The sequence below is a fragment of the Platalea leucorodia genome, assembly GCF_965183815.1.
Source record: "Platalea leucorodia genome assembly, chromosome: 10".
NCBI lineage: Eukaryota > Metazoa > Chordata > Aves > Pelecaniformes > Threskiornithidae > Platalea > Platalea leucorodia.
The window spans coordinates 9,284,351-9,312,057 of NC_138832.1; the positions used below are offsets into that span (position 1 = coordinate 9,284,351).

At 46.1% G+C, this 27,707-nt stretch overlaps 1 protein-coding gene across 1 annotated transcript in view; it reads left to right on the forward strand.

The window, feature by feature from the left end:
* GPC4 (glypican 4) overlaps window positions 1–27,327 on the forward strand; it is a gene marked incomplete at its 5' end in the record, with an annotated part of 68,429 nt that extends 41,102 nt beyond the window's left edge. Inside the window, 7 exons of the mRNA XM_082322979.1 lie at window positions 4,694–5,085; window positions 15,805–15,970; window positions 21,832–21,962; window positions 22,167–22,313; window positions 22,712–22,848; window positions 25,057–25,232; window positions 26,229–27,327. Coding sequence (XP_082179105.1) covers window positions 4,694–5,085; window positions 15,805–15,970; window positions 21,832–21,962; window positions 22,167–22,313; window positions 22,712–22,848; window positions 25,057–25,232; window positions 26,229–26,437 — 1,358 coding nt within the window. The 3' untranslated portion in view covers window positions 26,438–27,327. The remainder of the gene's footprint in view (window positions 1–4,693; window positions 5,086–15,804; window positions 15,971–21,831; window positions 21,963–22,166; window positions 22,314–22,711; window positions 22,849–25,056; window positions 25,233–26,228) is intronic.
* Window positions 27,328–27,707: the final 380 nt, after the last annotated feature.

The following is a 27,707-nucleotide window of genomic DNA, read 5'->3' on the forward strand; positions in this document are numbered from 1 at the left end:
AAAATGTTGCATCCCTTCTTACTGAAAAAGATATTTTCAGATGAGACCTATGAATCCAAGATCAAAAAAGATATTGGGCACAAAAATCCAAGGAAGCGGATGTATTGTCTGGAGGTGGGATTTGCCCTGTGCCTCGTAGTGGGTGGAGTGATTGTGTTTCTTCAAGTAGCTCATGTATCCGCAATTTGGAAGAAACATTGTTTTGAGTTTATTCTGGCAGTGGAAACTGATGTCGTGTGGAAGCACCTTGGGGAGGTGCGGTGCTCTCCTGCGCTGGGTTACTGGCAGAGCTGGTCTGCCCTCAAGCTGCAAACAGGTAATATGTCTTATTATCTGAAAAAAGGAAATTGCTAAGTAACTATGGTTGTGTTTTCCCGCTGTGCTCTTTTGTGGAAGGGTTTGTTCAAAAGCAGAGATTTCCTTTTCTTTTCCAGGACTCTTACTGCAGAAATAGCAGATATGTCACATCTAGTCTTTCTTACTGTTTCATGACATCTCTAGGCTTTCCCTGGGTGTTGGGCATTGAAATTCTACCCTGAAAATCAAACGGGTTAAAAGAATAAACAGAGCCCAGAACTGTAGATTGTCTGACTGCAGATTACAGTCTTTTCTATCTCTAAAAGTTAGCGGCATTGGAAATGTCATCTTCCTTTGAGCAACAAAGTCCGTAGCATCCACAGGATTTATTTTGCAATACAGACAAATTTTTAAGTTTCTTCTTGGTGTTAGGAAAGGTTTTTTGGCTCTGGTCCAACCGGACAGATCGGCTGTGTTCTGCAGACGGCAGCACTGGTACCCTCGTCCCTGCGCTCGTCCTCCTGAGCATCACCCCGAGCGACAAGATGACTTTGCATCAGCAGGTCTTAGCTGACATGGGTTGAGGTAGTAAAATGTGGACTTGCTCCCATATCAGGTTGGACCAGAGCTGGCCAAGCAGCATTAGCCCACTGCCTTGTCTACGGTCCGTCCTCTCCGTGTAACCCAGACATCTCTCCATGTTCTGCTCTTAGCTAGGAGAACCAGGGAGACCTTTAAGCCACGTGCTGCTCCTGCGGAGCCCTTCCCAGCGTTGTACGTGTTTGTCGACAGAGGGGCCAACCCTTGTTCTGGGAGTTTAAACAAGATAACTGGTAGGGAAAAGAGAGCCTGCCATCCCTCTGGATAGCAGCGTCTCGGAGAGCACCGGCAAAGTATGATTTGTCGCCTGTGAAAAATGTTTGCGTTTGACAGCTTTTCACAGGAAGCCTGTCAGAGTGATAATTTAATGAGTACAGATTGCTTGCAACACAGCTGTAAAACGTGCTTTTACAGTGCTGTAAAATAAGCAACCGAGGCCTTTGTGTGTTTGCTTTGTTTGAGAACAAGTCAGCTTCTAATACAAATGAAAGGTGGTCATTTATTTTACCCAGCAAACAGTCAAGACATAAGAGAGGAACCTGCCATTTTTCTTCTTGTGGTGGCAAGGTTAATGCTGGGTTATGTTGGTGTTTGCTAATCAGCTTGTTTCTGTGAAGGGGAGAATTAATATCTAATTAGATGTAGGGAGTTACTAGTCAGATTAGCATTTAAGTCATAAAAAGGACTTTTGGGCTCTCTTCTCTTCTTTGCGGATGTCTATGCTCGTGGTTTGCACAAAGAAAAGCTTCATATTCATTGCTGTGCCCAGGCTGATTTCTTGAAGGGGAGACAGAAACTGAGGGTGCAGGCTTGTAGTATGCCAACAGCTAGAGTAAATAATTTATATATATATACATATATACATATGTATGCATATATATTTAAAAATATTTAATTAATCCCTGCTGCTGACCAAGTTAAGAGTGCCGGTGCAACAGCTGTGCATTGCACGGAGGAAGATGTCAGCTAGTTGCCATGTATGTCCTGCCACTGGGTCTGTCCCCGCTTGCTGGCATGGGGTGGCCCCTCGTCGCCGGTGCCGTGCTCGGCATCCCTCCTCCCCACCTTCCCAGCCTCATCCTCATCCCAGGAGCCTCAAGGTGCCAGCAGGGCCACCCATGGGCCGCGCCACCGGCGCCAGTCACCAGGGCGTCCCATCCAGCACGGTTCGGGGATGCTGGCGGGGAAGCTTCGCAGGGCAGGAGGGTGGGTGCTGACTCTGTGCTGCAGGCACACAGCCTCCTCTGTCCTGCTCCCCTTTTTATTTGGAAAGCGGCACTTGAGAATGGGTGTTTTCTGCCTATGAAAATGCTGGCTGGCGCTTGAACCAGAAATGATGGCTTTGCACGTACATGGTGCCTCCTTCAGCAGTGTTGTGTTGGGGTTTCAGAAGTGGCTGGTGTTGGTGGGAAGTTTTCATTTCCTTTATTTACCTTCCTTTTGGGCAAGGAAAAGCTGGTGGCTGGCAGAGTGCAGGTGCACGGGTATTTGCTGCTAATTAGGCTGCTTTTTTTTTTTCAGGTTAATGAACATACCATTTCTAGCCCACGTGAAAAATTGCTAAGAGATGAAGTGCTCTAAAGCCTGGATACAGTTTATTCAACTTACACTTTGGAGTGGAACTAATAAAATGAGTTTGGGCAGGAGAATAAATTGGTTATGATAATATGGATGTGTTACTTAAGATAACTTTCCTGGCTTAAAACATTACTTTGGGTTCCCATAGACTGGTGGTTGGAAGTACTAATAGATTTCTTATCAATGTAATTTCAAAATCTTAATTCTTTTTGAAGAGTTTGCTGATGCATCTGCCAGCTCTTGTGCCTGGCATGAAAGTGTTTAAACAACTTATTTGGTGATGCTGAAAGGTCTGAGCAAAGGAAGGAAGTGAGCCTTCAAAATGATTAAGTGAATTAGAAATTAATATATACCAAGCTAATCTCTATAGTATAAACTCAACAGAAAAAAATCTTCCTGGAGAGGAAATGCCAGTCATGGGAACGAAAGTGGAGGTTCCTGCTGATATTGGACAGAGGACGTGTCGGGTGTTTGAAATCAATCTCTTCTTCCCTGGATCATTTCTCTTATGCTCCTAAGAGGCTGCATTATATACAGCCATGTCAGGCCCCGAGCTCCATGACTTTGTTCATCAGGAACTCGAAGAATGTTTCAGTTTTTCCAGAAAATGTTTTCTGTGTTAGGCTTTGTTTGTACTGGAGCACTTTGAAGACGAAAATCTGAACTTCAGCATACTTGTAATACATTTTAACAAGGTTTAAATTCACGCTGGGCCAAAATATTCCCCCCGCCCTGCCCCTTCTAACAACTTCTGGCTCTAAACATTACTCCTTTGAGGATTAAAAAAACCACAGAGGCATGTTTTATTAAAAAATATTTATTGAATATGAGTCACAGAAAAGCAGAGGTCAGAATCCTCAATTGCTGGTGGCATGCGTAAAATAATACGCTTCCTTGCCTGCACTGTGCATGGCGGTGGAGAGGCTGCGCCCGCATCCTGGGGTGCCGGCGTCCCCTGCGGGGCTGGAGCAAACGGCTGGCAGCCCAGCGCGCGCACCGCTGGCACACGATGGGTTGTCCAAGCGGCACCTACCCTTGCTCTCCTTAGCTCCTTCCCAAGCCAATGTAGTATGGAGTTTTGTTCCAAAATGGCCCAAATGCATTTGGTTTAATGGACCCCTCTCCTATTTTTTATTTTAATTTAACTCATTACACCAAATCTCCAAGGCAAAGGCTTTGCAGTAGGGTGGTCTTTGCTTAGACCCATGTGCCAAGGCTTTGGTGGCACTGTCTTGGTGGGGGATGTTCTGTAAACTGACCTGCCAGATGCATCGAACGTGCCAGACATCGTCAGGTCAGCTTGTTGTTGGTGTCGGAGACTTATGTGGCACTGCCAAGATGTGGTGACGGCGCTTTGGCAGCGGCCACTCTGGCACCGGGCTGTCTGGTGCTCTGGGAGGGAGAACCGACGTGGGGATTTGCTTTTAGAAAGCGATGAAACCCAAGGGCCCTCGTCTGTCCACTGTCATCTGAAAAATCTCTTTGTCATTCTTGTGCCAAGTGTTTAGCCCTTGGATTTTGAGCAAATTCTGGCTTAACTGTGTTGGTTTTTTTTTTTTTTTGTACTGCCACAAACATCTGAAGCCCTGTCTGCAATCAGGACCAATTAGGTAATTAGAGACAGGCCCTGCCCCAGAGCTGACAAACTTGCAAGACAGGAGAAAGAACCTGCAGGTAGATTTTTGGGTTTGTTTTTAAAATGTATTAAAATTTGTTAATTTTTGAGGCTGGCTTATGATCATTCCAGAAAATGAAGTGACAAGAACTGAAAAGAAAGACCCATTTGTGCAAAACATCTGTTTAATAAAAAAAAAAAAAAATCTTATTTTCTTTTTGCTTTCTGATAGTCTTGTGCTTTGAAATTGCATCTTTTAAGACGACTGAATGGTAACATAAGAAACTGGCCTTTTTTTTGGTGGTTTTGTTTTTTTCATTTTGCTGACTTTTGTCATGGTTTCAGATTTGCATCAAAAGAGATTTCACTCATGCAAGTCTTTGGATCTGGAGAGAGGTTGGGGGGGGTTGGTTTAAGAAGAGTAATCAAGAATTTTGAGATACATAAATTGCTTGAAAAGTTTTAGGCAGTCCTTTAACTTTCCATTTCATTTGGGTGATGGTCTTATTGTACGGAATTTTCCAGTTAAGCAGTGGTTGTAGAAGTGTGCGAACACACAACCCAGTGCCGGCATTTACCATGGCTTCTCTTCCTCTTTTCTAGAGTTCTTCAAAGAACTTCTTGAAAATGCCGAGAAGTCGCTGAACGACATGTTCGTGAGGACATACGGCCGTTTGTATATGCAGAACTCGGAGCTGTTCAAGGACCTCTTCGTGGAGCTGAAGCGGTACTACGTGGGTGGCAATGTCAACCTAGAGGAGATGCTCAATGAGTTCTGGGCGCGCTTGCTGGAGCGCATGTTCCGGCTGGTCAACCCCCAGTACCACTTCACGGACGAGTACCTCGAGTGCGTCAGCAAGTACACTGAGCAGCTGAAGCCCTTCGGGGACGTGCCGCGGAAGCTCAAGCTACAAGTGACGCGAGCGTTCGTGGCCGCCCGCACCTTCGCGCAGGGCCTTGCCGTCGCGAGGGACGTCGTGAGCAAAGTGTCCGCGGTGAGCTCCATCTCGTGATTATTCCCATGTCCCATGGACCCGTGATAGGTAGCATCTTTCCCTGTTGTCCTGACTGGGTACCTAAAGACGTTGCTGGTAGTTGAGCGCAGGTGGAACCAAATCCCATCTACGTAGGCTGTGCCATTGTAGAGTCACGTTCTGGGGACACCACCGTCCAGTGCTGCAGCCCAGTAGCAGGGATGTTGCCCAGGTTGATGCTGTCCTCCTGTCTAGGGAACAGCAACAAGCAGCAAATTAAATACCTTCTGCAGTGGAAATAACCATGCTTGCTTGTGTAATGGCTGTATCTTCTTCTTAATATTGCCTTCAAATTACAGCGAGTCATGGATGCTATGGGCATCTATTATGGAGCAGCTGATGATTTGCTCCTTGCTCCCAGGCACGGGGAGAGGCTGTTCGCATGAGCAAACAGTACTTTTATGATAACAGTAAGCTGGAACCATATGGACAGGGCAGGAACCAGTTGGACTTGGTGCCACACACACAGCATGAGTTAGACCTCAGACTTCTATGGTAAAGTCACTTTTTTGGGGGGATCAAACACATGTGATGTGTTGGTCACTTGAATGTTTACCTCCCTCTTCTTATAAACCACTTTGGAGTGGTTTAAGTGGGGTGACTGGTTTTGGTTTTGGTTTTTTTTTTGACATCAGATTTGTCTGTAACTTAGTCTGAGTTGTATGGTATGGGGAACAGGTGTAGTCAATAATCCCCTTAAAGTGATTGTGTGAGATAACAAATATTAATGATTTCCTTTTAAAAAAATCAGCTCATTTCCTGTGGGCTATAGCAAATTTAGCGTAGTCATTTAATAGGGCAGAGAGAGGTTTACTTTCTCTCTACCTGGTTACAGAGTAATAAAACACTAGGCTGAAAGGGCAAGCAGTAGTTTGTATCACCCTAAGTGCCAGGAAAGGAAGGGGGGGAAAAGAAAAAAAGTAGTAAAACAGAAAAGAATAACGGTTCAGGTACTCCTAGAAGCAGAATGCAATTTTGGAGGCAGCACAAGCAGCATCGTTAAGTGAGATAATCATTCAAATTGCTTTGACTTACAGGGATAATATTAAAATACTGTCTCTCCGGAAAGAAAAAAAATCTGCTTCCATGTTAATTTTTCTTGAAGAGAAACAGCCTGCGATAAGCCTGCATGTGTGCGATAGGGCAGAGAATATTAGCAGGGCAAGAGCTGCCATACTAATATATCCAGGCTCCAGGAGCAAGTTGTAAGTTAGCAGTGGCAGATTTAGGTCCTTGGACACCTTCAGTCCCCATTTAATAGTGATGACTCTCGTGTGAGACGTGTCTGTGTGCCGCCGGTTGAGGATGGGTGTTGTGGAGCTCCATGGGTGACATGCGGGGTCCCCCTTACGAGACCGCAAAATCTTCCAGCCTCAGGGACGCCGTCCTGTGGTGGGAAGGAGATGTGGGAGGGAGGGTTGGTGCTGGATGAGGCCAAGCGTTGTGTCTCCATGTCAGGTCACTGGCCCAGCCTGCTGGCCTCTTGGTTGGGGTTTCAAATTTGGTGACTCTTCTTTCTGGCTGTGTAGTGTTCTGGCAGATATTGTGGTCAGAAAGAAAGGGAAAAAGGGTTTTCACTGCTGGAGAGTGCAGATGAAGTATTCGAGTGGGAGGTCCGTCCGCTAAGCCCCAGTACAGTTTTCAGGAATGTGCAATCACTTGATAGGCAGTAAACGTGCATGGATGAGGGATCGTGTTTATGCTCCATCTGCTCAGAATTCATCAAAATGTCTCCAGACTTGACACGGGACCACGAGGGCTACGGTCCCCGCATCTGTTACGAATCAGAGTCGTGAACCCGAGGTGGCGTCGTGATTTCTCTTTCCCTTTTGAAGATCCTCGAGTGTAGAGTTGCCTTCAACTCTAGAATTAATTGCTCAAGTGTGGAAGGTTACCCAGAGACCCACTCAGCTGCAAAAATAGCTCACGCGCCGTGGACGATCACAGTTACCGCGCTTTCCGCTTCAGTTTCACAAGTTGCACTGGAAATCCTGCAACAGATTGACTTTTCAAACTGGCAGCAAAAGTCCCTGCTGCTGAATACCTAAGCTTTAGTTGCAACAGTGGAAGGAATAATAATCTTTTCTATAGTGTTTTAATCTCATTCAGTGGAAATCTAACATCCCGTTTCTGCAAGACACAATGGGAAATTCTATACGCAAGTTTAAAAGCTGATGTTTTTATGCCTGCTGCTTTGCGGTTGTGTTTTGGGGCTTCCCACATTACATATAGATTAGCCCAGCTTTGCTGAGCTCTATATAATGACTCTATTGACTTTGCTTCCTTATTATTTTTACTCAGGAGTTATAGTGGGATGACTGCTTATACCAGGGATTAACTTGAGGGATAAATCTTTTATTCTTTATGAAAAAATGTCCAAAGTAATGCAAATGAGTTTTACTTTTAATGCGTTTTGTAACAAGAGAGTTAAAAATGTTTAATTGAAAATCGTCAAGAGGAGAAATACAAACTACTGCAAGACCCAGCTGCTTTTTACTTTCCCAGGGTGCTATCAGGAGAGCAAAGAGCACTTTACAGTAGAACAACCTTAATGGCTTTTTAATGATCCTATATATTTTTACATCTTCGCTAGGGACATGCATTTAGAAAGGTGTTGTTCTTGCGTGAGTTTGGGAGTAAAGGGGGAAAAGAAGAGAGAATATTGAAAAGCTGCAAATATGCTTGATTTCTGAGCCAGAATGCTAGGAAATAACTTTAATTTGGCATTGGATGGATCAGAAGCCATGTGCTGCCACCTGAACACAAAATGGGGAGAAAGCACAGACTTTTTTCAAACTGTGTCTTAAAAACACAATTTTGACGTTCAAGTCTTCACCCCTCAAATTCCCTCCTTTGGACCCAAAACATACAAAATTCTCCAGATCCGTCCTGAACAGCAGATCAGAGAAGCCCAGGATGCTGTTTCTGCCTGCTGGAGATGTGTCCTGCATCTGAGGTGGGCCGCGAGGGGCTGGGGGCCTCCAGCGCTTCCCTCCATCGCCTGCTGACGCCTGGTGCTTTCTCTCTGACCTTCCTGCCCTCGCCTTCGGGAGACGGAAATCTGCCCATCCCCTAATTGCTCGCTTGCTACTTAGCCCTCGACAAGCACTAAAATCAGCCAGGTTAAATTGCTGCCAGCAGTGACATTTCCTGCCCTGGCCGGGGGTGGAAAAAAGGAGCAAATGCAAGCCAGAGTGACCGAAAAAGGGTGAGAACCTGCAACTGGGCAGTTCTCAAGCTGCAGAGATGTTCCCTTAATTAGTTACATGCAATTAAACCCACAGCCTGGTCGAGGGTCACGACACCTTTGAGGGCAAAGTGCCCAGGGGCTTGTTGGGTGCAGGTCAACTACAGGTATGGGATGGAGGTACCCATTGTGGGAGGAGAAGGTGGCGAAGTCAAGGACTGAGCCCCTGACAGTGTTTTGTAGGGTTGGGAGGAGCCTGCTTGACCCAAGGGCTGGGAGGGGAGGTCTGGCTGGAGGTCAGCAGTGGAGGGGCACGAAGGACGAAGCATGCAGCCATGTGACATCGAATCCCTGCTTTTGCATCACCGTCTCTCCACAGAGCTGCAGACGGGGATGTGTGGAGGGGACCTCCTGCGGTTGCACTGGTGGTGAGAGTTTTCTGCAGCCCTCCAGGAGATTTATGCTGATGAACTGTTGTTTTGGGGTTCTTTTACCACTTTTCCCTCTTGCCCTTGTGTCCGATTGTTTGAGGAACTGCTGGGAGCTCTGGAGGCTCCCAAATCACCTCCCCAACAAGCATTTGCATGCTGAAAGCCACACGAGGTGCACTTGCCACCAAAGCAGCTGGGCTGCTGGAAGGAGGCTTCCAGCCCATCCTTGGGAACCCTGGGAAAGGCAGCAGCTTCAGAGTTGTATGCAAGAAATGGTGTTTAATTTGGAAGCACAGATCTGAGCCGTATGAAATAATGCACAGTTTCGTATGAGGAATACACCTGCCTCCTCCTCTGCTGTCCTCAGGAGACATTAACAGCCCAGAGGAAGCTGCTGGAGATGTTTGTGGTGGGTGGAGGAGGTTCAGCTTCCTTGGTATCAGCATTTCTTCCCTAATGAAGTGTGATGATAGCAGCCAAGGAGGGAATTTTCTTCAAACTGTTTATGGAAGAGAATTGCAGAGGGGGCAGGCGATTGCCGTCCCACAGCTGCTCCAAAGCTGGAGCGAGAGCCTGGTGGGTTTTTAACCCCCTTTGCTCTTGAGCTGCGGCGTCTCTAATGAGGCATCCATGGAGCACAAGGTGAAGTGCTGGACCTGCATAAACCAACCTACCGCTGGCTTGCGTGAGCTTCCTTACTTCCAGCTGCATCTCCTGAACCGTGGCTCCTGGCCTTGTCAGCATGGATGCAGAATGTGGACCAGACATTAGGACCAGGAGAAGCAGTGATGAAAATAATAAAACACTAATGAATAAGAATTAAGGCCTGTACCATCAAAAATATTAGGGCACTGAGCTCCTATTTCAGTAAATGTTGTGCCCCTCATAATTACCATTTGAGGATCTAAAAGTTTGGTCAGAGAGCAAAGGTCCAGTCTCCCTTTGTGTGGTCTCTGCCCTTGGTTGACTTAAGGGGAATGTGCCCTTAATCCTTCTTCAGGTAGAAGTTTGTGTTCCTATATCCAATGAAGCTGGGCGCCCTTTGGGTAAGAGCAAACCCTCCCAGGGAAGTGACAGAAATGAAATGTGTTCCTTGCATGCATTAAGAGGAGACGGGGGGCAGATGCTTCTGCTTCATGGGCAACCGAGAACCAGCCAGAGGAGCCAAGGAGCCCTTTTAGCATTGCAGAGGGGCCTCTGAAGAAGCAATGCTGTCCAGGCAGCAATTTGCAAGCCGTGGGGCCAGACCGAGGGGCTGCTGTGCACAAGGACGTTGTCTTCCACGTGCCAAGGGCAAACATCAATGCAGAAAACAATACCAAGCACTTCTCCACATCAAAGATGACCCTGAGAAGACCTGCCAAGAATGTGGCTGCATCTGCCTCAGCTCCAGCCATCTGAGGGTCTGCGCTAGGCATAGCCTTCAAAGCATGCTCAAGCAGCAAACGTTGCGGATTTAATGTGCTGAGAGCGCGCGTGGATGCGGCTGTGGGTTTGGAGCTGATGGCATCATGCAGGAGCGTTTCAGTCCACTGGGTTTTTTTTTTCTTTTTCTTTCTTTGCCTTCTCCCACACTGCTGGGGGGGAAGTTCTGCTGGTAATTTTGAAAACAGTGTGAAGGAGAACTAGGGAAGTTTTTGGGTGTAGCTGCCAAGATAAATGATCTCGCTGTTTTGCTTGTTAAAGCAAACAGAACGCTCCTAATTATCTGCTGTGTCTCTGGGTCGGGGAGAGGCAGGAGCTTTGGAGAACAAGCTTTGTTTGAAAGGTGCGTTGGTCCTCAGGACACCAAGAGCAACGTTTACTGAATTGCTGATCCTGGTGTTGCTCCGTAAGCATTCAGTGGAAGAGGCGTCCACTTGCACCGAGGTCCCCTCTGCCCGGCGTGGGCTGGGGGTGCTGGAGGGGAAAAAAAGCACATGGTGCTCCCCTTTTAACACGTTAACGTTAAGACTGAGCAGGTCGAGTGACTGGTGGTGTGATTCTCAGGAGCTCTGCTGTTCCTCTCTGGCAGTGTCACATCTGGGGAGGGGGGAAAAGCAAGCTATAAGCAGGGAACTGAGCATAAAGGTACTCCTGAATTTTTCCTTGCACAGAGGTGACTGTAACCAGCAAGATAAAGCTGCAGCAGACGTCGCCACAGGTAGCAAATACTGACAAGGCACAGAGCCGTGCAGTTCCCAAGTATCGCCACAAAATGTGCTCCCTTGTGCAAGACCTTGGAGGCCCAAATCTGTGGTTGAACCAGATGCTTTCTAAATTATTCATGTGCTAGCACCGCTCCAGCAAAATTGGTTAAATGCATAGTTAATTCCAAAACACTTTCATTGGAATATTTGAGGTGGGGAAGCAAACCAAGAGCTGCCTGAGTGCTTCTGCTTCACAGTGAGCTGAATGTCTAGAACGGCATGTGCCAAGATGATGCTCTTGCACAACACTGAGGGAAGGAAAAAATGATGCAAGTAAGGTTGTGTTGGTCCCAAAAATTGATGCTTTGCTTGTCTAAGTTGGCTGCTCACCTGGAGCATCCCACAGTCCTTCAGTCAGCTTTGGAGTTAGTTTTTGAAGTCATGAAATCATCTTTCCATGTCACTGAGAAGTTATTCCTTCAGTTTTCTTTGTCCAGTATTGCCCTAATTCAGTTTTTTGCAAAGAAAACACAGAATAAATCAAATGTAATTTCACTGCATTTATTTTCAAATTGTTGGATTTTTATGTTTTCTGGTGGCTGTGCTGCTGGCATGGCAACGCTGTTGTGCAAGCTTGGAAAATAAGAAAGTCTGAGTTATCAGTGTTGTTATAAATAGTTATTAAAGCTGACAGGATTTAAAATGTTGTTATTAACATTCTTAATGTTAACTTGAAGGTAGGTTGAGAGAATAAAATGTGGCTCTGGCTGTCTGGCAGCTGGTGGGAGCTCCCTGCAGGACCGTCCACGGTTGGAGCTCTGTCATCCTTCCTCAGCTATTCCTTGCTTTGGGAAGGAGGGGAAAAAGAAGCTGGTTGCTTCTCTGAACTTTATCTGCTTGCACAGATCGGTTTTTCTTGAGTTTTCGTGGTTTTGTGGTAGGCTGTTAACAAGGCATTTCAATTGATAGGCATGTGCTTTAATGGCGAAGTTTCTACCAGACATATTCATCCAGATGCAGTTGCCAAAGGCTGAGGACGTAGGGTAAACTCTTTCCCTTATGTGAGACTCTGAAATGGGATGGATATGACAAGGTACCAACAAAAACTAGATTTTATTTTACCAAGAGCATGTCATTTTTACAAGAACGTCTTCACCAGTAAATGTAAGTTGGGGGTACCTCAACATATATGATATGAAACATTTGGATTAAGCCCAGAACTGTTTGCTTTTCCCTTAAATTTTGTGGATTGTGTGCAAATCCGTGTTTTTTAAGGAGTGGGTTCGATACGAATGTGAAGATTGGTGCCAAAACACATCTGTTAGCAGCTTTTAATCTTCACGTTTGACAAAGCGTATAGACATGGACAAATTGTAATTTACATGATGAAACCGCAGGGTGATGGATTGCTGCAGTGGCGTGGTGTGGAACGCCTTGGAAAGGAAATAAATTTCACAAGATAAAAGGAAGGGATTGGAGTGCATTTACTACTTTTATAAGCTTTTACAGGGTATGTGCACTACAGCGTACTACTACCTGGGCTCAAATCTACTAGAGTAAATCCTCTTCAGCAAATAAAGCTTTCTTTGGGACTCTGCTTTATTAGAAAGGAGATTATTTGGTTTTTGAGGGTCATTCTAGAGTAGAGTTTGATTGAACTTGAGTTGCTTTCCAAGATAAACACAACCCCAGAACAAAGCATATCTGGGTTTACTGTTACATACAATGGTGTTTTAAGAGCTTGCACCTGGTGTGGCAGAGCGAACATTAAAAGCTTGTGAAGAATTGCCAGTGCAACATATGGCACGGCCCACTGACAGATCCAGAGTCGGTCTGGACTGGGTACGGGCCCCTTGCCAGGGGTTAAGGTTCTCGTTGCAGCGATACGCAGCAGTTAAGCATTTATCACTGTTGTAACGAGGTGTAATTGCTCATAATCTTCCCCAAAACTCTCTCTTAGAGCTGATCTCTGGTTGTGCCTTCCTGTTGCTTTCTGACACCATAAAATGCCAGATCTGGACTGACGAATTTCCCCTTTTGTCTTCCTCTTCACCTGCAACTATGCTGCAAACTAACAGCTTCCCCGTGGGTTACGTCCATCGCTAGTTAGGGTTTGGTTTGGCAGTCACTGCAGGCTGGGGTTTCTTTTCGTCACCCCGTTTTCTCAGATTTGTGTAGGGCTCAGAGCCACAAACCTACATAGGGAAGGAAGCAAAACCCCATTTGCTTTTAAAACCATCCAGGTCTTTGTTCAAAGGACCTGATTCAAGTGACCATCCCACGTTGTCCGCTGTGGAACGCGGGAAAGCGGCTTCAGTTTCCCCTGCATCTGCTGGGATTCATGAAGATCAACCCCTATGAAATATCAAAGCGGGGCGGATGCTGCAGGATTGCAGCCATGCGGGGCGAGCCGGGAACCTAAGATGGGAAGGTGCCTCCCGGGTCACTGCTGTGCGGGTGATTTTTTGGCAGCACGCTGTGCCATGCACTCCCTTTCATAACGCTGCAGCTTTCCATGATAGGGTTGGGGAAGTCTCCTGCTCCTCGTCCCGCTTCCAGCTGCTCTAGCACCTGGCTGGTGCTATCAACCTTTTCCTAATTTTCTTCCCGAGGAGGACGCAGAGCGCTGCTTTGAGGACCAGCAGTGCTAGGACAGCTGGGATCAGCTGAGAGGCCTCAGGACTAGGTGTGGAGGTCCTGGCACCTACCACCAAGTGTCACGGGAAGAGATTTTTATTGGAGAAACTACTAAACTGGGGCATCCTTCAGGGCTCTGTCTCTGGGTGTTAGATGTTGTTTAGTTCCCTCTTTCCCCACCCCCCAACTTTTTTGTTATGCAAGGACTGCACCATCTGGATGGCAGATGATACCTTTACATTTGTCTGTTTTCAGTTTTCCTACTATAAATCATCTGATTTAGCTGGTTTCTGTTGCTTGAGCTCTTCCCAGTGTTTGAACTAGCTCTGCTTTAAAGCCATGCTGCCCCAATAGGGAGCTTTCTGCTGGGGCTCCTGCTCCTGCTGCGCCTTCCAAATATATATATATATATATATAGTATGTATGTATGTATGTATGCTCTGAAGCGTCTGAGTCAGATTCCCTCACCGCCACAAACAGCTTTCTACATCGAGCATCCTTTTGCTTAGCCAAACAGGCTCCTTGTGGACAAAAGAGGGGTAAAGATGACAAAGGAGGGGTAAACTGATGTCTGAATGTACATTGCTGGCCAGCCGAAATCCAGCACCGAGCTCCATCAGCCACAGAAAATAGTCCTTCTGTCTTTCTACCCAGTTTCCTTGCCCACTGAAGAGAAACCGTGGTCTTTATGGAGTTGATGGAAAGACGACAGATTTTTATCTGTCATCTCTTTTCATAAGAAAAGAGGGTTTAAAAATTTGCTGATGTTATTAAAAAAGCCAGCCTGATTATGTAGTGTTTTTTTTTTTTTTTCTGGTTTGTTTTTGTTAAAATCTGTTGCCTCCTAGTTTCATGGGCTGCCAACTAGTTTTTGCACCAGAAGGTCATGTTCAGTTTCTCCATAGCCCTCGTGCTGTGATGGGCTTCACAATAGTAAGGTCCTCAGTGTATGTGTAGTACCAGGTCTTCCCTGCGTACGTTCATCTCCATTCAGTCCTGTCATCCTCTCTGCCATGAAATCAGTTTCCAGACCCCCAGCAGATGAGATGTGGAGGCCATCCACATCTCCAGCCATTTGTATTGAATGACTCCTCTCTTCCTCGGGGCTGTGTGTGTGTCCCCTCCTTCAGCACAGTCTTGGATCATAATCTATTTAGAGCGCTCTCCATAAACGCCTTACAAGAAGTCTCAAGGGCATTGCTAAAACACCAGAGACCGCTTCTATTTTGTCAGTGTATCTCTGATCACATCTTAATTTTCCATTTTCATGTGTGGCTAATTAACACTTAAACTTGCTCTTGAGGGAGCTTCTGTGTTTAGTGCTTTGACGGACCCACCACGTGGTCGGCACTAGTACGTGGTGCTGGAGCTAATGCTCCTCAGAACAGCTGGGTGGAAATGGTTTCAATGAATGTTTTGAAGCTGGGCCAAAGAGTGAATCAAACATGAATGACCATGAGTCACTTTGGAAAATAGCCCTGTTGAGGGCTCAGGAGGTGACGTGCCTGCTGCAGATAGCTCCGCTTGCACGCCCAGCGGTTGCACGTTGCCTTCGAGGGTCCTCCCGGCTTGTCCTCGGCTGCGGGGCTGTAGCTGCCACATCCTTCGGGTGTGCGGAATGACAACGTGATGGGTGCTGAGTATGAACCCGGGTATCTGTCATGTAAATGCCGTGTTGCTGGAGTTGAATGTAGGGTAAAGGAGCTGGGCTCTCTGCCGGCAAGCCCTGCTGGGCGATTGTCCGGGAAGAGCCTAGCCACAGCACCGCCGAGGAGGAGGGCACGCTCCCGGTGGGTTTGGTGCGGGGATGGTGGCAGGCATCCCATCTTGGCCGCTTTTTCCTGAGAAATCCTGGCATCATCTTCTTCAGCGTGTGTTTGCAGTGGGGCTTGGATAACACAGCCTTGCATTACACCTTTTGGCTTGGTGGCCTTTTAGTCCCTTCCCTAATCTCGGATGCTTCATGTCCTCTTGGGGTGCCTGTCCTTGCAGCCCAGGGAGGGGTCCCACAATACCAGGCAGCTCTCTCTGGGTATATTGCAGTGCATATAATGTTTTGCAGAGGGGGTGACTGGCTGTGACCCCTGGAGTGGCAGGTACACCCAAGGAGGTGAGCCAGACCCCTTCATCTGCTCCCCAGATGCCGGGGAGCTCTGACCGGACAGCGGTGGCTGACCCCATTGCATCTCCTCTGCACAGCTCTGTTCCCACCCACTCTGGGGTAAATGTCCAGGGTTTTTTGCTTTCGTGACCGAGGGCTAATTTTCTTCTCCTTTCCCCTTTTTCTCTTGTAAAGGTGAACCCCACGCCGCAGGGCACGCGGGCGCTGCTGAAGATGATGTACTGCCCATACTGCCGAGGTCTGGTATCGGTGAAGCCCTGTTACAACTACTGCTTTAACGTCATGAGAGGCTGCTTGGCCAACCAAGGGGACTTGGACACAGAATGGAATATCTTTATGGGTAAGGCAATACGGCTTAAAACTGCATGTGAGTATGTACGGGTGCTGTGTCCCCCACCTAAATGGCTTTTGTGAGTGGCGGTGCTGAGCTATAGCAGGTTATTTAGGTGTCTGTGATGGCTATCTTTTCCTCCCACATCTGTGTCTACAGCACACCTTTTGCAGCTCACATTAATTTCTGACTAAATGAGACTTCTGTTGTGCCAGTGACCTCTGTTGCAGCAAGCTTTAGGAGGATGGAGCTGCCATCTGCTTGTAGGCTTGGAGTGTCTCTTCTTGCTGGAGCAAGCATGCGTGCAAGCTGTTTTTTCCATACTACTCCTTATACGTTGTTGTCACCATATAGCTGTCCTTCCCGAAGCCAGTTTTCTTGCTCAGCAGCCTGGGAGTCTCCCTGCCAGCCGGGGTGAGCATTGGGAAAAGCTGTGGGCCTGTATTTTACATTAAAAAAATTGAATGGGACATGTGTCTGAATCTGTTTTTAAACAGTTCATTTGGCGTGCGGCCACCATCCTTTTGAAATGTTGATAGGCCTTACGTGATGCTGTGCGAGTGCTTTTGCCATCCTCTTCCTCCTGTTTGTTATTTCTCTTCCGTGCTTATAAATGGTATTATTCGATATATGAAATTTAGACTGAAACGTTAAATTCTACCTTGGGTCAAAGCTCAGAAGAATTGGCAATGCATCACGTTTTGGGAGCATGGGCAATAGATAATGTTAAATGTTTTCATTTGTGCTCCTTTTCCAGGAGACTTGATTTATCTGTGAACAAGCATCCTTTGGGAGCAGTCGCTTCACTCCAGTTAATGTGTGATGAAGTGCACATGTAAAGTATCTGCCGCTACTGACAAGGCTGTGGTGCTCTTCCCATCCCACTCGTGGAAAAAAAAAAGGCTGTTAGAAAGAAAAGATTTTCCTTTCATTAAGCTGCGAGATAAAAAAAGGGAAATTGCTGATAATTGGCATTTCAGGCTAGATTTATTTAAATCTTAGAACTTGTTTTCCTGTGTTTTGTGCACTGGCTTTTCACTTCGCTGCCCGTGCCAACGGGGTGTGTGCAGGGTATTATTTTCAGAAGGCGTTTTTTTTGCCTGTGTATTCCATATAGGGAGTTAAATGCGACACTAAATTGGGTTTCCAAGTCATTCTCTGGGAGGCTGACACCCCCCTCCCCATTCCTCCCAGCCGTCTTTCTCATGAGAATATTAAGTATTTCAGCTACAATTGTTGCTGAAATAGCTGAAAGCCAGGAGACTTGCAAACATCTAGTCCAAGTAGAAAAGAGGAATCCCATGAAAGGGAAGGGCATAATGCCAGAAAACAGACAAAAGCACAAGCAGCTAATTGCTGTAGGTGGTATGCAGCTAAAAACGAACCTCGTTGGAAGCCAGCAAGCCCTGTCACACGAGACTGATCAGGGACTGCATACAATAATTAAGATTATTAAACAAGACAAAATAAATAAATGCGATTCCAGGTCGGAAGCAAAGCTTTCTTCTTGCAGCGCTTCCTCCCCAAGGGGCTTCTTGCCCACTCATTACTTAAGTATGGTATTAAGCTTTGTTACATTTATTGGCAGTATTTGCTTGCTTCTTGCACTCTGGGTTGATTCTTGCAGTGGAGTACGGATACTGAAAACTTAAGATGTGCTTTCTTTAGACAGTTTAATAACTGAACAAGTACTGGTTATATTCCAGATTTTGGTTTCTATCTCACTTTGCCACTTGAGGCAAATTAAATTAAATAGATTTGGTGTTTGGGGCAGGGCATATGTCACAAATACCCTCTCTGTGTGTGTGTTTAAAAGTTTAAAGAAATAAATAAAAAACAACACCCAAAAAAATCCATCCAAAGCCACCCCACAACAAAAAAAAAACCCAACCCACCTGCATGGGCTCGATGCTATTTTGCATTGTGGGTTTAAGTACTAAGTTATGGCTGTGATTTATTACACATCAAAACCAGATTTTGAACCTAGCAAAATAAAGATAGTTGAATGGGAGAACTTGCAACAAATGCTGCACGTATATATGAATTTGGGTGCGTGTGCGTATAAAATATGCGTGCATATGTGTTAGTTGGTCTCTACGTAAGTCACTTATGTAAAGCTTTTCCAAACTGGGATGTAAAGTTTGTGGGTTTTTTTGAGACCAAAAACTTGGTACTTGCAAGAGACCAAAAAATTGGAACTTCCTTCTGCAAAGTACCATTTAAAATTGCAGCATATGAAATAAGGACTGAATTGTACTCTTTTCTCACATTTAACTATCTTTAAATTATTTTGCCCTCTATTCCTGACACAATTGTACACCAATTAGACAGGGGTATACTTTGTTTCAAACAAGCTGTTGGGGGGTTGGAGCTTTCCTGAATGAACAGTGTTAATCTCCAGTGCCTTTTCATTATTTTATTTTTTTTTTTCCCCCCCACAAAGGTTTACTCTGCTCAAAGATGTTGAATTCAGGCTCCATATACATATCTGGAGTACTACTTTGTGTGCAAAGAATGTTTTTCCCCCTTTAAAAAAAAAAAAAAAAAAAGATTGTTGTTAATGAATGGTCAAGGTCTTCCCCCTCCTTCCCTCCCCTTTTAAATCAGATCTTGGGGTTAAGACTGAAAACTGCCTTTTGTTCTTCAAGTCAGACAGTGAGGCTGAAGATGTGGGTTTCTGATTATTGGTGGCACAATGCGAAAGAGTTGCCAAGGATTGTCTCAATGCCAGTAGCAAGGACAAATGTATGCAGGAGGAAAAGGGTCTTTAAGGGATGGTGCTATATGGTGTGGGTTGGGTCCCCCCCCCATCCACTTCTGTCTCCCCATCACAGGGAGGAGAGACAGTCTTTGTCATGCTGTGTGTTTGTAATAAATGGCCAGGGTACATTTTTCACTCTGACAGACTTTTTTTTTTTTTTTTTGTGAAGCAGATCTGAGCCACCTCACCGTGGCTTATAAATATCAATTATTTTACACCAGAGGTGGGGCAAAATAATTGATATTTATAATCAACTCCTCTCTCCCAATAATGGAGAATCTTTCTGGGAGACGAGTGCACCGAAGCTTGGTTTCTGGTTTTTGTGCAGCATGCCTCCCCTCTCGACGTGCTAGCGTTATCTTGAACCCCAGCCAACGCTATTAATGTCAAACGTGGCTGCCAGAGGGAATCGCTGCTCGCCACGACTGCTGGTGGGGACACCAGCCAGCTCCTGGTGGGAGGTAAAAGTTTGCAGGATGCCCCCAAAATCAAAACTGTGGATGAGGTGGAGCCCCCCACTGCCCCCCCCCCCTCTTTTTTTTTTTTTGCCTTTTTAATGAAAGTTTATTTCATTTAGTGCTCCTTGCCAGTATCAATCCCAGCTCCTGAAGAGCTCCAGTTGAATATATTCTCCAAGGGCAATTATGACTTTCCTTATCTTTTCTCGCCAGCTTTGGCAGCTCTGCTGGAGGCCGAATGCATTTTCTCTATCGGCAGTCAAAGCGGAGGCTGCATTCCTGGGCTGTGATACATGTAACGCCATGGCACCCCCGCTAACAAAGGACCCAATTCGCTCTACATTCCCATGGTCTTGTGGATGGCCTGCCCGGCTCAAAGTTTACAAAGACGCCAAACAGCCAGAAGAATTGGGGTTTATGTTTCCTTTCAGTCTTTCACAAACACTTTATTGATCTGCGGCCTTTCCTGGCCACTCAGAGAATTAAGTAGTTACAAAATGGAATGATTTGGGGTTCTTTTTTAAAAAAAAAAAAAAAACTATGCATTTTGTGTGTTTTATTATCTGTCTATTCATAATATTTTTATTTGAAATGAGCGGCTTCCTGCAAACTGCGCCAGGATGTTCTTTATGCGCGTGAAAAACCCCAAAAGCTTTGACAATGATGAACACATTTAAGTTGTGCTCCACTTGTTTACAAAAGTCTCCATTTGGTAGCACATCAAAAGCATTTTTCTCCCCTCCGGCACAATGGTATATTCATGCTAGCAGTCATTACTCAGAGATTTGAAGCATCACTTTATTGGAGCCCACCACAATACAGTCTAAGACTCTTTGTTTCATTTGTTATTACCTTCTTTTCTTCCTTTTTTTTTTTTTTTTTTTTTTTTTTTTTTAAATGCATTTAGTTCAGACCTGTTTGTAGTCCCTGACGGCTAAATTCCAGCCATGCCCTGCAACAGCTCCATCATTGATGCTGGTGGTGTGTGCCTGCGGGGCCAGGGGCTTTCCTGGGGGCTCCGGCTCCTCCCGGGGTTCACTCCCTAAACACCAGCACCTTGGCAGAGCTGCACGAGTCCCAGCTGATGTGGTTTTTAGGATGGGTTGATCGACTGTTTGACCCTTAACTAACACCCAGCAAATCTTTGGAATACTGAGTTGCCTTTAAAAAGTGGATTTACAAGCTAGGAAGACGTCTGCAAGTCATGGGGGGTGGTGGTCTTGGAATTATTATTATTATTATTATTATTATTTATTATTATTATTATGATGATGATGATGATGTACACAAATAGCGTAATTGTATATTTACCATCAGTTTGTGTTTTTTTCAGCGTAGTTAACCTGACTTGGGGACTAAGGCAGAGCTATTACTGAATTGTTCAGTATGTGGAATATCTTTATAGGGCTTTAACAGGTAGCTGGAGCCCGCAGCAGTTTTCTGCTTGTTGAAGGTACCTCCTGTGCTTAGGAGGAGGATGAATGTCACGAGAAACACTTTTCAAGAGAAATTAATAGCCTGACTGTGGAACGCCCATTTCGCCTTAATGGAAGGGAACAGGCGTATCCTTGGGAGCAGGGAGGAGCTCCTCGGAAGAGGGTTTCCTCGGGGCCAGAGGGGCCGTTGTCCCCTGGCCTCCGATGTCACGCAGGCTAGGAAAAACTGAAGAATTAAATGCAGCTGGAAAATCATGAGTTTGTGGCAGAGCGTCACTAAGTGACGCAGGAGAGGGGACCAGCAAACAGGGTGCTCCAGGGCTGAGGGACCGCAGTGAAAACAAATGTTAAATAAAGGTCACGATGGGCAAGAACAGATGAGTGCTTAGCACAAGGCGTGTACCTGGCGGCACCTTCTAGGAGAGAACCAGAGAGAGGGCTGAAATGCAATGCAGGGTGAAAGCCTTAATGCCAATAATAATTTCCCAGAGGAAGTAATGGGAGTTCGGTAGCAGTTATGTTTAATGATGTATTTGATGAGGACGTGCACGTCGGCACAGGAGGAGTGACCCGGTGTTGGCTGAGGGACTTTTCCATCTTCACTTACATAGATGTGCCAAATACATCATTAGTACACAACGTTTACCCTGGTCTCATGCAGTCTCCCTCTTGCAAATTGTCCATGCGATGCCAGAAAGTGTAATGCCTTGGCTTCCCCAGGCACGGCAAAGCCTCCAGCTTTCCGTAAGGGAGAGAAGGCAGCGATGGTCATCTTGGGCCCTTTCACGTTGGTGTCTTGCATTCAGGACCAGCATGAGGCAGCCAGTGGCTTTCTCTCTCTCGGCTTTGAAAGCAGTCTTGAAAAACAAATTACAGAAGGAAACCTTTAATAAACAAGCATGGAGAGGAGCGTGTTAGTAATGCTTGTTCTAATGGGAGGAGCTGATTACAGGCTGCCTTTTGGCAGGCTGTGATGGCTCTCCCTCGTTTAATGCGGCTTTTGATGTATATGAGTCCATGGCATGGTGCTGGCAGCCTGTAAGTGCCTGGTGAAGTTGTAGGCTCTGGGAACGGAGCAGACTGTTTCCTGGAGATGTGTGCTGGTCAGAAGCAACGTTGCAGTGGTTAATGTCTGTGCGCTCAATCTGTTATCCTTGTTATCTGTTCTCCTTGAAGCTCTTCCGTTAAAAGCCTTTGTTTCTCTCTTTGTGTTAGATTCCATGCTGCTGGTAGCAGAAAGGCTGGAGGGTCCCTTCAACATCGAGTCAGTCATGGACCCCATTGATGTGAAAATTTCAGATGCGATCATGAACATGCAGGAGAACAGCATGCAGGTGTCTCAGAAGGTAAATGGGCCAAGAGGACACTCAGGCTTTATTTATCCAATGTGGTTTATTTCCCTGTTCTTGTCAATAACGCTTTTTCTTTAATGTCCTTTCAAGTCTATATAAAGTTGATGTATTATTTTGGGCAGGGGCTGGGCTGTAGCCTGGAGAAGGGAGGCTCTTGTGACCTCCTATTTCATAAAGTCCTTTCCTTCTTTCATGTAGGTTTTCCAGGGATGCGGCCAGCCAAAAACGCTTGCCCAGGGCCGGACCGCTCGGTCCGTCTCCGAAAGCGGTTTCAGCGCTCGTTTTAGACCCTACAACCCAGAGGAGCGGCCGACTACAGCTGCCGGCACAAGCTTGGACCGACTGGTGAGTGCCTGGTCCTGCCAATGCCATGCAGGCGCTTCGCACCCATGTACCGCAGCATATAATTTTCCATTTGTAATTTATAGAGTTTCTTAATATTCCTTGGCTGTCTTAAACTCTCTGAGGGGTGTAATCTGCCCATGGCTCTAGACGTGAATTACATCAACGCTTGTATGTCAGAAAAGTGCCTGTGTTAAAGGCTTGGCTTATGAATAATACGTGTTTGAGGAGTGGTGTTTAATTTTGTATTAAAAAAGTAAATCAACCATCAAACACGCAACCTGAAGATCTGGCCTATACACGTCTGTTGTGATAAAAAATACCTTTCCAGCTTTACTTCTAATGAGCGTTTGGTATTCTGGATTATGTCCTGTGTTTCTTTTTTTTCTTTTATTTAATAGGTTACTGATGTGAAAGAGAAGCTGAAGCAAGCCAAAAAATTTTGGTCATCTCTCCCTGGCAACATTTGCAACGATGAAAAGATGTCTGTAGGCACTGTCAATGAGAACGAGTGCTGGAACGGGAGCGCCAAGAGCAGGTTTGGCAATGCTGCCGTCCCCGGTTAACTCTCTCCCTCTCGCCCCAGCCTTTCCCAGTGTGCCGGCTCTTCTCCCCGAGCCCTCTGCTCTGACCCCAGCTCCCCCGAGACAGGCTGCTGCCCTTATCCTTTTTTTTTGTAGATGGGAGAGCTTGAATACAAAGCTAAAGGGTTGTCCAACACCTACCTGGTGGTTTGATTTAAAGGAGAGAAATGAGTCCGTATACCTAGATAACAGCATCTCTCCTTGGACCTAAACCTCTTACCTGTTGCTCACAGGTCTGGGGACGTGATTTGTACAAAATCCTGTAGCTCGGCCAAAGACAGGGGTGCTCGTATTGTCTGACAGCGCTGTTGCCCCCAGTGCCCCCAGTTGGTGTTTCTAATAGGAGCTACTGGTGAGTTCCTTGTTGAGCAGGGGCAAGGGAGATGGGGACGGGTGACAGGTCCGCTTCTCCACTCCTGAGGTCAGTGGCACGAGGGGGCCAGTGGTTTTCACGCACGCTTTTTATGGAAAAATAGTTACAAAACTTCCCCCCCCCTTCTAAGGAAGAAATTACCAACACATGAATAAGCCACAGGTTTTCTGTCATATGGTTTATGTAACTGCTTAACTTTTATTTTGGAAATAAAAGTTTCTTTTTTTTCTGTTTGCTTACTGAGGAAATAAGCAAAATCCAAGATGTTCCATTAAGAAGATTAGTTGTTGAGGGTTTTCCAGCAGTTTTTTAAGTTATAACAGTTTTTGCCCTTGATATTTTTGGGGCACAGAACTGAGCCATACCACATAAGTTTTGCACTGTTCTGTGTGGCCTGAATCTGACTCACTCGGCCAGGGCAATGGTTTGGGTCTCTGCAACAAGCAATGGCTCTGCCCTCCTGAGGGCTTCTTTATCAGCAGCTTGTACAGGGCTTTTCGTGGCAGATTTCCCCAGTGTGTGAGGTCTGGCATCAGCAAGGAGTGGAGCTGGAGACTCGGCAGCACTGGGCAAGGAGACAGAGGCGGGTGTCTGGGGGAGGCTGGACCCTGCTCACTGCCATCCTATGTGGGCTGTGCCAGATGTTTTGCTTTGCTGTTACTCTTTTCTCTGTGGCTCTAATAAGCTAAAAGTTCAGTAGTCTTCCACGCTTTGGTCTCTCTCTGACCTCTTTGCCACATATAATATTGATCATAATAATAATAATAATAATAATAATAATAATAATAATAATAATAATAATAATAATAATAATAAACCCTCCCAAATATAGGACAGGGTTTGAGCATGCCCTTCAGACGTATGATTATATCTCACTGCCTGGTCTCTGGGATCAGTAGATTGTGCTAAAGACTTTTCCCTCTCTCGTGATGCTGATGTTGGCATCATAACTAAGAAAAAGTGATTTTTCTTGCAAGTCAACTCATTGGAGGAGGAAAAAAAAGAGTCATATCCCTGCTCTATAAGATGATACTCCAAGTACCTGTTTCAGGAGATGCATTCTTTTGGGTTTTGTTGCTCAGTCTCTCTTTTTAAACCAAGAGGCCATACGTGTGTTCAGACCTGAGCGTGCACACCTCCTCGGGCAGAGCAGCTCAGCTCTTCTCCGCTCCAATGCATGGGGTTGTGTTATCTCATCTTCAACAGCACAGATGTTTCTCCTGCTGGGGTTATTAGGGAAATTGCATCTCATGTCTGCATAGTGAGAAGTACACATTTAATACTCCAGCTTGATGGTTAAGGTGCGTTATGCAAAGTCAGAATGACATTCTTGCCTCCAATAGTTACTATAGTTTTCTCTGGGATAACTATGGCCCCAAAGGTTGTTTTCCCAAAAGTGTCATCTAACTGGGCATCAAGGCATCTCAGCAGCTTGTTTTGCTCTGTTGCCTGCAGCAAGCTGATTTATGCTGTTGTAAGCCATTATTATTATAAACCCCAGATCTTCCTTCTCTTTTCAAGTTGGGGAGAAAATTGTCTTTCCCCTGCCTTTGTGGCACAGGGTATATGAAAACAGTGTTTAATTTCACATGCTACAGGGAGGGGAGATGGGGTAAGAAGCCAAAGAAGGGCTCCGTGAGGGTTAGCACGTGGGAAGATCGCGTTAGGCCCAGGGTATTGCCCAAGCTGGAAACGGGGGTGGCATCGCTGAGTTCCCACGCTCTCGCCCTTCGGCGCGGCGCCCCACCGAGCTGCAGCTCTGGTACCAGCAGGAACGGTTTCTTTTCAGGTACGACTTTGCAGTGACTGGAAACGGCTTAGCAAGTCAAGTGAATAACCCAGAGGTAGAAGTCGATATTACCAAGCCAGACATGGTGATTCGCCGACAAATCATGGCTCTGCGGGTAATGACCAACAAGCTGAAGAATGCGTACAGTGGGAACGATGTCGACTTCATTGACATAAGTATGTTTGCTGTTGCTTGCCTTTTTCTTTTTCCCTCTTTAATCGGATTTCATGCTAACATGGGGTAGTTGGTTAAGCTTCAGCTATGGGTAAGCACGTTAGTAAACAGGGTGGGAACCGACATCTCTGGCAGGCTGCGCAAGGAGAGTCGTTCCCATAGAATCGTGGGACAGTTTGGGTTGGAGGGGACATGTAAAGGTCATTAATCTAACCCCCCTGCAATAAGCAGGGACATCTTCAACTAGATCAGTTTGCTCAGAGCTCCGTCCAACCTGACCTTGAATGTTTCCAGGGATGGGGCACCTACCACCTCTCTGGGCAACCTGTTCCAGTGTTTCACCACCCTCATTGTGAAAAATTTCTTCCTTATATCTAGTCTGAATCTACCCTCTTTTACCTTAAAACCGTTACCCCTTGTCCTATTGCAACAGGCCCTACTAAACAGTCTGTCCTCATCTTTCTTATAAGCCCCCTTTGAGTATGGAAAGGCCGCAATAAGGTGTCCCTTGAGCCTTCTCTACTCCAGGCTGAACAACCCCAGCTCTCTCAGCCTTTCCTCATAGCAGAGGTGTTCCGGCATCTGATCATTTTTGTGGCCTCCTCTGGACCCGCTCCAACAGGTCCATGTCCATCCTGTGCTGAGGACCCCAGAAATGGATGCAGGGCTCCAGGTGGGGTCTCACCAGAGCGGAGCAGAGGGGCAGGATCCCCTCCCTCGCCCTGCTGGCCACGCTGCTTGTGATGCAGCCCAGGATACGGTTGGCTTTCTGGGCTGTAAGCGCACGTTGCCAGCTTATGTCCAGCTTTTCATTCACCAGTATGGATGGCTGTGACGAATGGCACGCAGAAGTCGCATTAACCAGAGGACCCGCGCTTGCATCTCATAAATGTCGAAACATCCACGCGCTTGCCTTTTTCCCCCCACTGCTGCCTTCTGCAAGCGAAGCATCGTGCTGCAGATGGCAGAGGAGGACAGCGTGTTTTTGTCTCCCGCAGGTGAGGAGAGCAGCGGGGAGGAGAGCGGCAGCGGCTGCGAGCTCCAGCAGTGCTCCCCGGAGTTCGAGTTCAATGCCACCGAAGTCACCGGGAACTCCAACAAGAGCGATAAGAACGTGAACACTTCTGCCGCTACCAGGAGCGGTTTATCACAAGCAGCCTTGCTCCTTAGCATTTTGTTCTTGGCCATGCAAAGACAATGGAGATAATTGTGCAGCGTAGGGGGGGAGCGAAAAAGACTTTTATTATCAAAGTTAGAAGGCACCTGCTTTCACTTTTATACCATCTAGGGACTTTGCTTTTTAAGTTAATGGACAACAGTGTACAGTTTTTACTATGTTGCCACTGGTTTTAAGATACTGATTATTTTTTTTCCCCTGCTATTTTGGGAATAACAGGAACGGGGACTACCAGTCTGTCCTGTTCACCAAGAGTCCATGTTAGAAGTGGATAACAAAAATGTATATACAAGCCTGTAGTTAGCTCTGCATTTGTGTCTTTATCACTTTTTTTTTTTTTTTTAAATTTTATTTTACCATATTTCTTACAAAAACAAAAAAACCCCAGGGTCTTCTCGTGGCCTGTAACAAGTATATGTTTCTGAAATGAGAAATATCTGTACAGAAGCAGGTTTTATTTATCATGTTATCTTATGGGGAGAAAATAATTGCCCAACGAGCAGAAAACATGTTTCATGTAGTTAACTTCCCATTTATCCACATTATGTTAGTTGCCTTATCTGGAAAGAAGTGGAAGTAATTTGTCTTTATTATGCGGTAAAACAGAAGGTGAAGGCAGAGCTGCTCAGTGTGCCAAGTGCCCCGTTTGCGTAGGGCGTTAATGCCAGGAGCAGGTTGTACTTTCTTTACAGGAGGTTTGGTTAAATTGAAAGAGACTACAGAGAATTCCAGTTCCGCAGACGCTAAGAAGAGTTGTCGTTTGTTCCCCGGGATCCTTGCAATTAGCTGTAACTCCTGTAGGTCAGTTCCCGACGTGCGTCCCCCGTGGGAATAAGGCATTAAACTTGTTCGGTTGGAAGCAACTTGTGTCGCAGATCCAAATGCCAACATGTGTCTTGTCTGCAAATTTGTTAGATGAATGCTGGATTAATTTTTTAATTTTTTTGTTTTTAAGTAATACTTTGTGGGAGGGGAGGTGGGGGGGTGTCGGGTTTGTTTTTGCAAGAGCTTTGTTTCCTCTCCGACGGGGGGCAAAAGGGAAGGAGCAGGCGGGCAGCGACCTGCAGCACTGTTGCAGCCAGATGGGAGTAGGAGCAGGCAGGAGCTGGCAGGGCTGAAGACGCCTCCATTTCAGTGTATTTGGTCTCCTGGGAGCCGGTGCCCAGCGGCTGTAACTTTTCGGCACTACCTGAGACACCCTCCTCTCGCAGCTGGAACAGTGTTGTGGTGAACAGCAACTCATTAATTAAAAAAAAAAAAAAAAAAGAAGTATATTTTTAAGAAAAGAGATGAAATAATT